At 34.7% G+C, this 14,189-nt stretch overlaps 1 protein-coding gene across 2 annotated transcripts; it reads right to left on the minus strand.

Annotated features, from left to right (window-relative positions):
• Nucleotides 1-4,449: 4,449 nt before the first annotated feature.
• Nucleotides 4,450-6,364, minus strand: LOC116000026 (heat stress transcription factor B-2a-like). Of its 2 annotated transcripts, none has more exons than XM_031240016.1 (3): nucleotides 6,051-6,364; nucleotides 5,667-5,943; nucleotides 4,450-5,587 (listed from the first exon to the last, which is right to left on the minus strand). In XM_031240016.1, exons 1-3 carry the CDS (start codon nucleotides 6,347-6,349, stop codon nucleotides 4,844-4,846), a joined length of 1,320 nt encoding a protein of 439 aa, XP_031095876.1. In that variant the 5' UTR covers nucleotides 6,350-6,364; the 3' UTR covers nucleotides 4,450-4,843. The 2 variants fall into 2 exon arrangements, with proteins under 2 accessions (XP_031095876.1, XP_031095877.1); XM_031240017.1 differs by having other exon boundaries at nucleotides 6,019-6,184.
• Between the last annotated feature and the right edge of the window lie 7,825 nt (nucleotides 6,365-14,189).

The raw sequence follows: 14,189 nt of genomic DNA on the forward strand, positions 1-14,189 counted from the left end.
CCAATGTCATTTTTCAAGGGCAATTCAGTCATTTGGTCCAAAATTTAGTGTTCACAAAGGAGAGTGGAGAATAGAGTTTCTTCAATTATCTTGATGAGGAAACATAATACTTAATACATTAATTATGAAATGACTGAATTGCCCTTGAGAAAATGACATTAGATGTTCAATTGTAAAGGAAGGACCATAGGTGGCTAGAAACAAAAAGTAAAAGGACTAAAAGTGGTTGATTTAAAAGTTGAGGACTAAAAGTGGCGGTTCCATCAAAGTCGAAGGACTAAAAGTGGTTGATTTAAAAGTTAAGGTCTAAAAGTGACGGTGCCATCAAAGTCGGATGACCTCCACTGGTATTTACTCTTTATATATTGATCCGAAGTGTCACATGGATAAGTATCTGTGAGACAGTCTCACACGATTGTGAACCATATATATATATGTATGTATATATATATATATTCATGGGTAACCAATACTTTTTAAGAATTTTATTTGTTAACATTTGTAAAGTTTGTACTTTCTAGGGAAGGACTAGTTTAATGTATCTCTTTGGCTTGGAGTAGGATGGATCTTCACCATTAGTGATTGGCTTGAGAAGAATGAAGAATATATATTGCTTTTTTGGGGGGGAAGGCTTTAAAAATCATATCTTGGACAAATGGGGAATTAAGCTTTTGATGAAGTGCCGTAAGAACTGAAAAATACTACTAAAAATATAATATCTATGGTCTTCAAACATTTACATCCCTTCATTAAAATAACTTTAATTTATAAGACCGTTCGAATCATAAATACTTAAAAGATAAGAAAGTTATATATTCAAAGTGTTCGATGGATCTAGAGAAGACTCCTCATCAGTTTTGGCTCTCACCCTCTACCCTAGTCTACTTAGACCCTTTGTAGTGATTCAAGAGGTGACATTAGCGGAGTTTTCTGTAAGTACGATCCAGATAAGATAATTTGAAATAATATACAGTTTTGACTAATTAAGACTATGAGTTCTTAGAGCCCTAGTCTGATTTGCGCGTAGGTTGATATCCCACCTCCATGTGTTTGTCATTTGATGTTCTGATCTGCATTTTAATTCAAAACACAATTATTTCGAAAATATTTCATAAAAAATAATATCATATGAAAATAACAAGAATCTTTGATGTGTAATAATTTATACATTCGTTCACAGAGGATCTTTCTATGAATGATCAAACGATGTTTCAACTGTGGACAGAATACGACAGCCAATCAATTATAAACCAACACGAGGCACCTCTTCATTAAGTTAATCTGGCCAGAATCTCATTTTTGGGTCAACATTTACAATATGAAATGACTTTAATTTGATTTTCTTTTAGTCACATATTCTTTTTCGGACCAATGAGATCTCTCATTAGAATAGGGTGCATGATATTTTCCTACCCACTTTTTCTTGATTTACAGAAAAATTCATAATCATTATTTAAAAAAACATACATTTTGAGTGAAACTTCTCTTGTAAACCTTGTCAACAAAGGATGACCACAAGTACAAGGAGATGAGCCAACATAAGTTATTTATAGCTAATAAACACAAATCGAAACCAACATGCCCTTAATCATGATGTTGGGAGTTCAATCACCACCTATGTGAATGGAGCAAATCATTTGGCTAGTCTCCTGCCACTTAGTGTGCTGACCGTTGGGATAGAGGATTAGTCTTCTGGCTATTGGTTAGAGGGATATTTTTGGGCAACCAAAAAAATAAACACAAATCGAGAAGACAAATAAATTGCTTGCTCCCAGTTAGGTAGAGTACATCAATGGGATCTGGTCCCTGTCGTCGGGCCTCCTCCCTCGTCCCTCCTAGGGTCCCGGCCTAAGGGTAGAAAAAAAAAAACGATAGATACCCTAATAATGTAATTAAGTTCAACACTAAATGTAATTGTGTTTTATAGGTTCTGGCCCGTTTTAAGAAAAAATTATTTGACTTTCGCGTTTTATTCTGAATATGGAGGGAAAAGGCGGGAGGATGCACAAGTAGTTTTCTCAAAATACATAAAAACTATACAAGTGGAAATGATAAATAAGAATCTAGGGAAAGGATTACAATCATTACCTTAAATGGAAACAAAAAAGGATCGGGGAAGCATCCAGCATTCCACCTCAAACACCATCTTCATAAATTTCTGCCAAGTGTTCAATTCTGTCCACGTACAAGATCGATCGATCGAGAGAATTGAAGAATAAAACATTAATGGGAATCTGAGGAAAAAATGTCGTGAGAATCGGTGGGCAGCTGCCAACACCATTTCTGCCGTTTATATAATGTTCCATCCTGAACAGAATGCATGTATAAGCTGTGGTGTAATTGGCATCAATGGTGTGTGGGCCCTCATCTTTCCTGGATCGACACCTACCCATCCATGTTTAGCAATTAAAGTGTCGAGGAATAATTCAAGCGAGCAAGAAATTACGAACAAAGATAGAAAAAACAAAATACTTGCTTCATCAATAATTGTTCATTCATGTTACAAATATAATATGAGTAAATACCAGTGGAGTTTCTCGGACTTTGATGGTACCGCTACTTTTAGTTCTCAACTTTTGAATTAATCACTTTTAGTCCTCCGACATTGATGTCACTGTTACTTTAGTCCTCAACTTTTAAATCAACCACTTTTAGTCCTCTTACTTTTTGTTTCTAGCCATATATGATCCTTCATTTACAATTGGACATCGAATGTCATTTTTTAAGGGCAATTCAATCATTTGGTCCAAAATTTAGTGTTCACAAAGGAGAGTGGAGAATAAGGTTTCTTCAATTATTCTGAAGATGAAACATAATACTTAATTCATTAATTATGAAACGATTGAATTGCCCTTGAGAAAATGACATTAGATGTCCAATTGTAAAGGAAGGACCATAGGTGGCTAGAAACAAAAAATAAGATGACTAAAAGTGGTTGATTTAAAAGTTGAAGACTAAAAGTGACGGTGTCATCAAAGTTGAAGAACTAAAAGTGGTTAATTTAAAAGTTGAGAACTAAAAGTGACGGTGCCATCAAAGTAAATTATCTTACACATTTTCAATTGAATCAACAAATTAAACAAACACAAAATCCAAAAATGAATGAAATACAAGAAAATTAATATATGTCGTCAAATGGTCGGACCTCTTCATTGGATGAAAATGTGTAAGGAAAATCACTACAAAGGATAAAGTGTATGACCAAAGCATGAAAAGACCAAAATACAACTGTTTTGGACGGCCATTTGGCGAAAATTTTAACGGTAGACTAAAAGTGGCAAGAACTAAATAAGACTGGCCACAATGTGACAAAAATTAATTAAGTGGACTAAAATTGGCAATGCCCAATAACAATAAGACCCAAAATGAGAATGACTCTATTTATAAATAACTTTCATGATATATTTACAAAACTACTCATATACAGTACATGAGTAGTTTTGAGAGGGTTACACGTCGTGGTACTTTGCTTTGTGTCAGGGTCAAAGCTGGGACGTGTCAGGCTATGGTAGGTGGACCAAAGTAGATGGTCCGACCGAAGAACTTGAAAGTCAAACATTATAAAAAGAACACACAACACGCTTGTTGCCTTGTCGGTTGGGTTTTATCCTAAATTCTGAGTGTGCTGATGAAACTGAGGCCCGCCCAAACCAATTTCATAGAAACTAGAATGGAGGTTGAATTGAGTACAAGTTGGGCTATTTTGAAAATGAAACCCATTTCGGCTTATGCACGATTGGGCTCAACCAGTCAAAAGCTCAAGGATTATCCAATTACAAGTTTCTAGGTGGATTGACACCTATTGCATTTGCAACGAAAAATTATTGTGTGGACTGTGGTCTACACAGCTATCTGAATCACGGTCCAAAACGATGTCAATGAATTTTATGAGTTAGACTAATGTACTTTATGTGTTAAAAGAATACGGAATACACATTATGTGTTAGTGAAATTTATGAGCTAAAATAATGTATTTTATGTATTAGAATAGTATACTTTTTTTCTTTTTTTGTAAATTTACAGGGTCTTTCTCTCCGTCCGTTTAACGGTCCGGGGTCCACCACATTCGCAGGGGGAATCATCACTTGTGGGAATTGAACCCGGGTTCTCTCGAAATTCTTCCCCACAAAGAGAGCTCACTTGCTACTTGAGCTACCCCATTGGGTTAGGATAATATACTTTATTAAGAATACCTTTTTAACTACTATCCAGAAGATGATGATTAGGTGTTCTAAACATTGCTAGCTAGTCAAAATTAGATGTGACACACACAAGGCACATAGATCTAGCAAGAAAAGCATAACATGAATGACCAAATGTTTAACTCAAAACAAACATTTGTTCATAGGAACATAAGTAATCATCATCGAAATATACTGAACTCGGCGTACTACGTGGGGTGAAGACTTGAGAGATGATGAATGATAAAGACTTCCGTGCAAGAATGAATGATATTAAAAATAAGGAAAATATTCTTTTAAAATAAATATTATAGCACCAATACAATTGTAGTAATTATTATTGGACAGACATTTAGTACAACAACGTAACGGCGTAGAAGTTTCAGGGTTGATTCGCAATGGTAACTCCGTTATTGGGTACGAAAAGTAGTTAATGCCACACATGCGATTTTACCTCAAATCAGAAAAAAAGGTAATAATATATAAAAAGGGCTAAGAAGCTTCCGGAAAATGGCCCCCACAAAGACAAAGGTTAGCCGAGACACGTGACTCATTCTCGCACGTGCCTCTCCTCGTACAGGGACCCTATCACGGATTCACACCTCTCCGCCATTCTCAGCTAATCTATCGATCTAATCATTCATCATCATCATCCTTCCCTGTCAATTACAAACCCTTTGATTTTGCCTGTGGCACTGTCTAAGCCACGGCGACTCTTCGTTATCCTCGCCGTTTTCCGGATCCGACGGCTCCGATTTCACGTCCGTCCCCGGCTGCTGAAGCCGTAAATCGTGATCCTGCTCTGCCGATCCATCCTCGCCTTCCCTCACCCGCTTTGACCCGATCGAGACTCCGAATAGTCTCGCTCTCGTTTCCTCAGGATCCGGTTGGTTCTCTCCTCCGCAGCCGGTGGCGGGCATGAGATCGAGCGGTTTTAGGGATTGCAAGCTGCTTTCCGCCGATTGATTGCTGGAATTGGCGTTACTGCCGGAGTAATTTGACATTAATACGTATATATTGTTGCATAGGCTTTTCATCTGGCTTAGCTCCTTGTTTAGCTCTATGTTCTCCTTCCTCAGCCGCTCGTTCTCTCCAATCAGCTCCGCTGTACTTCCGCCTTGCGATGTATCCATCGCGGCTGTTCCGGGAGACGAATTAGATGATACTACTTGCTCTTCGCCTGAATTCGAAGGTGAAACCGTCTTCGGAGGCTGTGGAGTAACGGCTGCGACAGGCGTAGCCGTAACCGTAACAGTAACCGGAGCGGCCGTTACAGCGGTGCAAGGCACGGCAACGGCTGGTGCCGCAACTTTCCTGCGCTGTATATCGCATAACAAACGTTTTTCGCCTCTCCGGAAGCAATCGTTGGAAAATTCCCATCGATCGGGTACAACCTTCCGGAATCCCTGAAAATCGCGATTGATTCATAAACTAAGCATCAAATCAAAGAGTTTCCCCTACAAATTTCGTGATATAGAAACTCACGTATGTGTTGAGTTGACGAACGAAGCTGGAGAAATTGTTGTGTTTGAAATATTTCGGAAGCAAATCCCTAGCGAACTCAGTCGGATTCCACACGATGAAGCTAGATCCGTCTTCGTTCCAGGAGATCACATCGTCGATCGACTGGTCGTCCACAAGCTGGAACGTTTTCGTCAGAAACGGCGTCGGAACACTCCTCTGCGCCTCTCCTCCCGCCGTCGTTTCTCCTCCGTTTCGCTCCACCGGCGGCAGCGGAGGAGCCATAAATTCCAAAATCAACCTGAATCAGAACCAAATCCATTAACAAACAACGCAAAGGCCAAAACGATTATTCTAAAAGTTCAGAAACAAAAACCTTTGAGCTTGAAAACAGACAGGGAGATTCACTTGAACGAAGCTACTGATGCAGATCTGGTGTGCAGATGCACGGCGGAGAAGAAGGAGATGGAGGCGGTGGGTGTGGAGGAGAAGGAGAAGGAGGAGAGATGGGCAGGATGAATAAATGGTAATTCTAGAAGGTTCCTATGGTGTATGTTACTTATTTTGAGTGGGGGGTGGGAACCTAAAAGTACAGATAAGATAGGAAATTTCAAGAAATCGGAAAAAATGAGGAAAAAGAAATTGAAAAGTGGAATAATAAAAGTCGAAACAGTGACTACGTTACACCTATTTGGCCATTTGTGCATAATTAATTTAATTAAATAAAAATAAGGCTTTTCCAGAAGTTTCTTTCCAGATGTTATGCGTGTCCATTGAGATAAAAGGTTGTTGTGAATTGTGATGTCTTTTCCGAATTTAAAAAAAATTCCAAATTCTATTTTCTAAATTATCAAATAAATTTATTTATAAAAAAAAAAAAGACTTTTTAAACATATCACCATTGCAGATATACCTTCAGTCCTTCACCACAACTGACCAATCTATTATACGCTCATCAAATGGACATCTATCCCACCCAAAGATAATATACTACTACAATCTTTTCTCTTAGTTTTTTCTTGATTTAATTTAAACTAAAAGTGATACATTTATCAATAGTCGATGGATAAAATTTAGTCCATTTTTAACATAAAAATCAAAAGTTGAAAAATAAAATAGTCAATGGGATCAAAAGTAAAATTTATCCCTTATTTTCTTAATTCTCGTCAATAAATTATAGCAACCACACTTAAATTTTAATAATTCATTTATTCATCACCGTTACTATTTATTATGGTTTTTTTTTAAATATCTATTTACAACTTCATTGAAACTTAGATTATTATTAAAATAAATTTTGTATTTCAAATATTTTCAACGTAATTTTTGTTATGTGGTTAGTGGCTACCATATATTACTCCATTGGTACTTCTATATGACTATATGAATAACATAATGAAACTAAAAAAATGTTTACAAGAAAATGAATATATAGTGTCCAACACCTGTAAGGCTATAACTGAAATAGACCTTTAAGTGTCTTTGTAATATTCTAATTGATTGATTCTAATTTAGCCACATAACTCGTTAAATACCTATCACTCCTAAAGTCCTAATTCGTATATAGCGTTCGGTTGTAAGGTAGTATTTTTTAATTATAGTGTTTCAAGTTTAATTTGATTTTTTTTTTAGAATTGTTTATTCCTTATTTATATTACATATTACGGAGCAGTAGTTATGCCGTGGACCCAGGTCCACCTTGTAAGGTGGACCTGTGCCCAATACGATTTCGTTTCACAATTTAAAAAATAAAAAATAAAAAAATTAACGGCGTTAACGGCTCCTCATCGCAACAGAACACAAACTCCACATTCACAGACCCTATACTCCACATTCACAATTTGAAAAACTCCACATTCACACATTACAGGGCTATATGTTTAGTAACTATATTACCTTTGTTATGCATTCACACATTCAAAACTCTATATTCACAGGTCCTATACTTCATATTCACAACTTGGGAACTCCACATTCACACATTACAGGGCTATAAGTTGCTAGAACTCTGTTAACTCTACAACAGATTTACACATTCATAACTCTACATTCACAAATTCTATACTCCATATTCACAATTTGAAACCTCCACATTCACACATTTTAGGGCTGCTAGAACTCTGTTAACTCTACTACAGATTCACACATTCATAACTCTACATTCACAAATTCTATACTCCATATTCACAATTTGAAACCTCCACATTCACACATTTTAGGCCTGCTAGAACTCTGTTAACTCTACGACAGATTCACACATTCATAACTCTACATGCACAAATTCTATACTCCATATTCCCAATTTGAAACCTCCACATTCACACATTTTAGGCCTGCTAGAACTCTGTTAACTCTACGACAGATTCACACATTCATAACTCTACATGCACAAATTCTATACTCCATATTCCCAATTTGAAACCTCCACATTCACACATTTTAGGCCTGCTAGAACTCTGTTAACTCTACGACAGATTCACACATTCATAACTCTACATGCACAAATTCTATACTCCATATTCCCAATTTGAAACCTCCACATTCACACATTTTAGGCCTGCTAGAACTCTGTTAACTCTACGACAGATTCACACATTCATAACTCTACATGCACAAATTCTATACTCCATATTCCCAATTTGAAACCTCCACATTCACACATTTTAGGCCTGCTAGAACTCTGTTAACTCTACGACAGATTCACACATTCATAACTCTACATGCACAAATTCTATACTCCATATTCCCAATTTGAAACCTCCACATTCACACATTTTAGGCCTGCTAGAACTCTGTTAACTCTACGACAGATTCACACATTCATAACTCTACATGCACAAATTCTATACTCCATATTCCCAATTTGAAACCTCCACATTCACACATTTTAGGCCTGCTAGAACTCTGTTAACTCTACGACAGATTCACACATTCATAACTCTACATGCACAAATTCTATACTCCATATTCCCAATTTGAAACCTCCACATTCACACATTTTAGGCCTGCTAGAACTCTGTTAACTCTACGACAGATTCACACATTCATAACTCTACATGCACAAATTCTATACTCCATATTCCCAATTTGAAACCTCCACATTCACACATTTTAGGCCTGCTAGAACTCTGTTAACTCTACGACAGATTCACACATTCATAACTCTACATGCACAAATTCTATACTCCATATTCCCAATTTGAAACCTCCACATTCACACATTTTAGGCCTGCTAGAACTCTGTTAACTCTACTACAGATTCACACATTCATAACTCTACATTCACAAATTCTATACTCCATATTCACAATTTGAAACCTCCACATTCACACATTTCAGGGCTATATGTTTAATAATTTTTTTTTTAAATATAGTGAAACGACGTCGTATTGAACCAGGTCCACCTTGCCTGGGTCCACGGCATAATTTGCGATTACGGAGTAATATTCTATAAATTACAAGTTTGTTTCAATGGATGGTAGCGTGTGAATGATTGACAATTCAGATTGTCAAGCCTTAACATTTTTCGTTGAATAAGATGCGATTAATCCTGACGTTGGATACTTTTTAACGTAGATTACATGACCACGTTTTTATTTAGTTTGGTTTTATTCTTTTCCCAATAAAAAAAATCATAATTAAGTTGAATTATACTTCACACAGTAAATCCTACTGTGGTTAAGGTATCATTGGCCCAAATTAAATTTTTCACTAGTTTCTTGGGTTGTGGGTTGCCTATATATTAGGTGGACTTAAAGGTAGATTTGAGTCCAAAATATACAATTTATAATTTTGGTTGAATTTTTAATACAATTTATAATGTTTATAATTTGTATATTGAACTCAAATTTTGGTGCAAATAACATGTGTTAAATGTGCAAGTAATTGTTGCAAGTGTACAAATAAAAAGTACAAGTAAAATCACTTAAAGGTACAACCATTTACATTGGTGCATCTAATTATATCATCTTTCACATTGGTGCACTTAATAATAACGTTAGGTATACTTAATATTAATGTTCAGTATACATTATTTGTTGAATTTTTAATACAATTTACTTGCACTTCAAAGTTCAATTATTTACGAAATTGTCACGCAATTTTTTTTTAAACGGTGTTTCTAATTCGTTAGATCTAAGACACGTGGGCGATATGATTAATTCTCAGTTCATTCTCTCCTCGACAATTGGTTCTCATATGATCCATCTCCTATATATATAAAATCTGGTGGCAAGAAAGTTTAGGGCAGTAACACGTCGAAGATCTGTGCATGTGATTGTTGAGGGGAAGATTTCCGGCAGGAAGTGATTAGAGGTCAAAACAGGCTAAGGTTGGGTGATGTTAAGGCAGGAACATGTTTACACCGAAAGGTGATTGTCTGTCCCCATTAAGCCAAGCTCTTACATGTATGTACAGCCACAAGTTGGTTATTTAAACAACCACCATCCCCTAACTAACACTGCATGCCAATTAACCTTAGCTTATCCGAGCAAACATATATGCTGGCATGACCTTGCCGGTTTTCTGATTTCACTTTTGTGGGTTCCTGTCAATTCATAGCCCATCGGGAAAACATCCCAAAGATATGATAATGGTTCTAATATGGCTCAATCGCTTGATTCTAACTGAGACTCGATCTCATGACTTCTCATATGAAAAAGTTACTACATATCATCTTAGCACAAAGTGTTTAGCAACTCACTTTAGATTCAATTTAGGGGTTAATTTGAAATTTTTTGTTCTAAATTGTTGTTGGGAGTTGACTGTTGGTGCCGTAATTGACAACGTTGTCAAGTGGTGGGTGGCGAATGAGATTTTTGTCGATAAAAAGACAATGGAACATGGGCTTCACCCTTTGTCTCTGGACTTTCTAGAATTAGGCCCGTATTCCACAAAATGACCCACTTCGAATCTTTTTTCAACATTGATTTTATTACACTAAAGCCCTTAGCTTATGTATGAATATTTTTAGATAATATCTAATTTCGTTTTTGACTATAGTATTTTTTTTTCAATTTAATCTTAAATATGTCTTTTTTGTGTTTAATTTGATCTTTAAATTTAATAATTTTTCTTAATTGAGTCATCTGTTGTTAGAATTAAATACTAAATATAGAAAAATTACTATATTCGAAGATTAAACTGGGTATTAACCATTATAGTCGAAAACTAAATTGCCATTAATATATGACTCAATTAAAAAAAATCGTTAAAATCGAAGACTTAATTAAACGTAAAAAGATATTTAAGACTAAATTGAGAAAAGTTATTATAAACAAGGACTAATATAAATTGGAATTAACTCAATATTTTTAAAAGTTTAGTTTTATATTCAATTGTCGTCAATAGAGCAACAAGTATTGAAAGAATTTTCATGAATATATACTTAACTTTGGACTAATTGGAATTAAAGAACCCAATAATAATAATAATAATAATAATAATAATAATAATAATAACATTTTCTATCATCTTATGTGGTCTAAAACAAGAGTTTTTATTGAAACTGGACTTTATGACAAATTTTGAAAATTAATAATAAATATTATTGATCACTCATTGAAAGTGATTGAAAATTCCAACCACTTCCTCTTATGGTTAAAAATTTTAATTGGTTAATCATCAAATTAATCTTTTAAGGATCATTTAATTCACGAAATGAGACATGCTGAATAAGTTAATGTCATGTCAATGCAGGTAAAAATAAATATATAAAATGATTTATTTTTATGAAGTCGACATAGCGTAACTATTTCTTTATTTTTATAATCCTATTCTTGTGGGCCCCATCAAAACAAAAATATCAAGATCCACGGTCCACGGATGGATGAGAATCACCCTCCATGAATAAAATGGTTTAGATATTTTTATGTATATAAATTTTATTTTATTTTAACTTCTTATATTTAATTCTCATTTATAAACTTTGATGTCCATTCCAAAAATCTTTTTTTGGATACCCTGCAAAATATCTCTTATCCCTTTGAAATCTTACTATGTAATGTAATGACACATTTGTTACTATTCTAAATAGACGATCACAAAATCAAACGCCAATGATGAGGATATATATTATTGATTTTGTTGACTCAAAAAGATTGAGAAAGTATATAACATATATTACTGATGGAGAAAATCCTTGGACTGTACCTCACTGTATATGCTTGATATTTCCACCTAGGTCTAGAGGACTCATTTCCCGATCTGGATCAACCTCTAACGGATCTGTCCGACCCGAATAAACGTCAAGAACAGTCTCAAGGACTTCTTATTTAATTATTGTGCTCGGGACTCAAAAATCAACCTCATACGGTTGAAAGGACTACCCCGAGCCCATAGCATTCACGATTCAAGGAATTAAACTGAACTGACCACCTCACCCGATCACATCACAATAATGCAGTGGTCAGGAATCTCAATACACGTGAACCAATTGAGACCGCTCCATTCGAGGTTGGTGCATGCAAGATGTGTGGCTAACATACCAAGTTTTTGGCATGTGTCCCCTTCAACCCTCTATATAAGGCGCATTTAATGCTTGTTAGAGGACGTTTAGAATATTTTCTCACTGCCAAGACATCTTAGCTCGAGAACATTTCACCCACTGTTTAAGTTATCCGAGATCACGCAACTACTTTGTTGACTATGTGTAAACGTATTTAGAGACACCAGTGTATTTAACACATCAACTACCTTGTAAAACATCATGAGTGTTAAAAAAAAAATTCTTTGCCCGAATAATATGGTATACGTAAAATATGATAACGATTAAGAAACCGTAGTTCTGATAAATATGGCATACTGAAGACATAATAAGAATTTAAGATAAAAACAATGATCTTATTAAGATACAATTACGAAACGCAACTTATCAAGTTGTAATGTGGGATTAGGTTTGATAATCAATCTTGAAAGCAAGCATATGTTGCAGATTGGTACTTGTAACTGAGCTAATAATAATATAATCCAAAGATTCCAAAACATTTCGGGTTAGGCAGTTATGTCTCATTAACAAGAATCAACAAAAGCAGTAGGAAATTAATATATACTTGGCAAGAAAAAAGTGTTGGAAAAGTGCAAAATATATAAATAAATAAATAAATAAATAAAAATAAAAAATAAAAGCACATGTTCTTTCCACCTAAGAAGAGCATGCACCCTTTTTTTTTTTTTTGAAAATAAGAAGAGCACCCTATTATCCTACACTATTCCATATCTTTATGTGATATTTTTGTTGATATTTAAACATCAAGAATATAATTTTTTAAAATACAACTATAAGATTTGATTACCAATTCAATTAAAAATTTTATTCCCTAATTAAAAATGGATATCATTCCATCTTATTTATAATCTGATTTTTAAGTTTGAATTAGTGCATGATTTTATATTTTTGTTCTGATTTTTTTGTTCATATTGGTGTTTTGGATGTCATTATATTAAGATCAATAGTCTTAATCTTTTTTATTTTTTTTATTTTTAAAATCTTTATTTCCATTATAGGGTCATATAACACCATAATACTTTTAACACAGCTGAAAATGTTGACAAAGACATCACGAAAGCATAGATGATATTTAGACTACCCATACAATATCAACCAATATACACTTGTCAATATCAAACATGCATGCTTTAATCCACCTTGCCAAACCTAATAATACTACTCATCTTTCATATAATTAAAATCTCAACAAGATTGTACTCATTTTATTTATTGTATATGCATGGTAGATTAAAATACAATTGTATTTTAATTAATTTATCTAATCTTCATTTCGTTAATTTTCCTTTCCCCCACTTCTATTTTCTGATTTCTAAATGTACAAATAACTTATCCATAGCTCTTTTATTATTATTATTATTATTATTATTATTATTATTATTATTATTATTATTATTATTATTATTATTTTATTTAAATCTAACTAAGCTAGTAATGCACGGGTAATTTCTTGCTATTAAAGGACATAAACCATATATATATAGAATTGTGTTAGGTTGTGGTAGGTCGTTTCCCGTGTGGTTGTGCGGTGACTCTAGATCGTAGTTTTCCTTCATAAGGTGCGTAATTTTCTTATTAAGGTGCGTGATTTGTGTGCTTAAGGTGCGTCGATAGTGAAACTTAAGGTAGTGAGTGAACCTAAAGCTTAAGGTGCGTGATTTTCCTTCTTAAGGACTGTGATTTATATGCTTAAGGTGCGTGAGTTGTTAAAACTTAAAGTGCATCATTTAAAAACCTTAAGTGCGTAGTTTGAATTCTTAAGGTGCGTGGTTTGTGTACTTAAGGTGCATAGTGTGTGTACTTAAGGTGCATAGTGTGTGTACTTAAGGTGCGTGGTTTGTGTAGTTAAGGTGCACGTGATTTGTATTTTTAAGGTGCTTTGTTTGTGTGCTTAAGGTATGTGATTTGTGTACTTAAGGTGCACCATTTTAATGGTTAAGGTGCGTCAACTGCACAACCACAAGCTATACCCGCACCTGACGCACCATTAAGTTTCAATACTGACGCATCTTAAGCACACAAACCACGCACCTTAAGAAAGA

Source organism: Ipomoea triloba, chromosome 12, assembly GCF_003576645.1.
Source record: "Ipomoea triloba cultivar NCNSP0323 chromosome 12, ASM357664v1".
NCBI classification, from domain to species: Eukaryota; Viridiplantae; Streptophyta; class Magnoliopsida; order Solanales; family Convolvulaceae; genus Ipomoea; species Ipomoea triloba.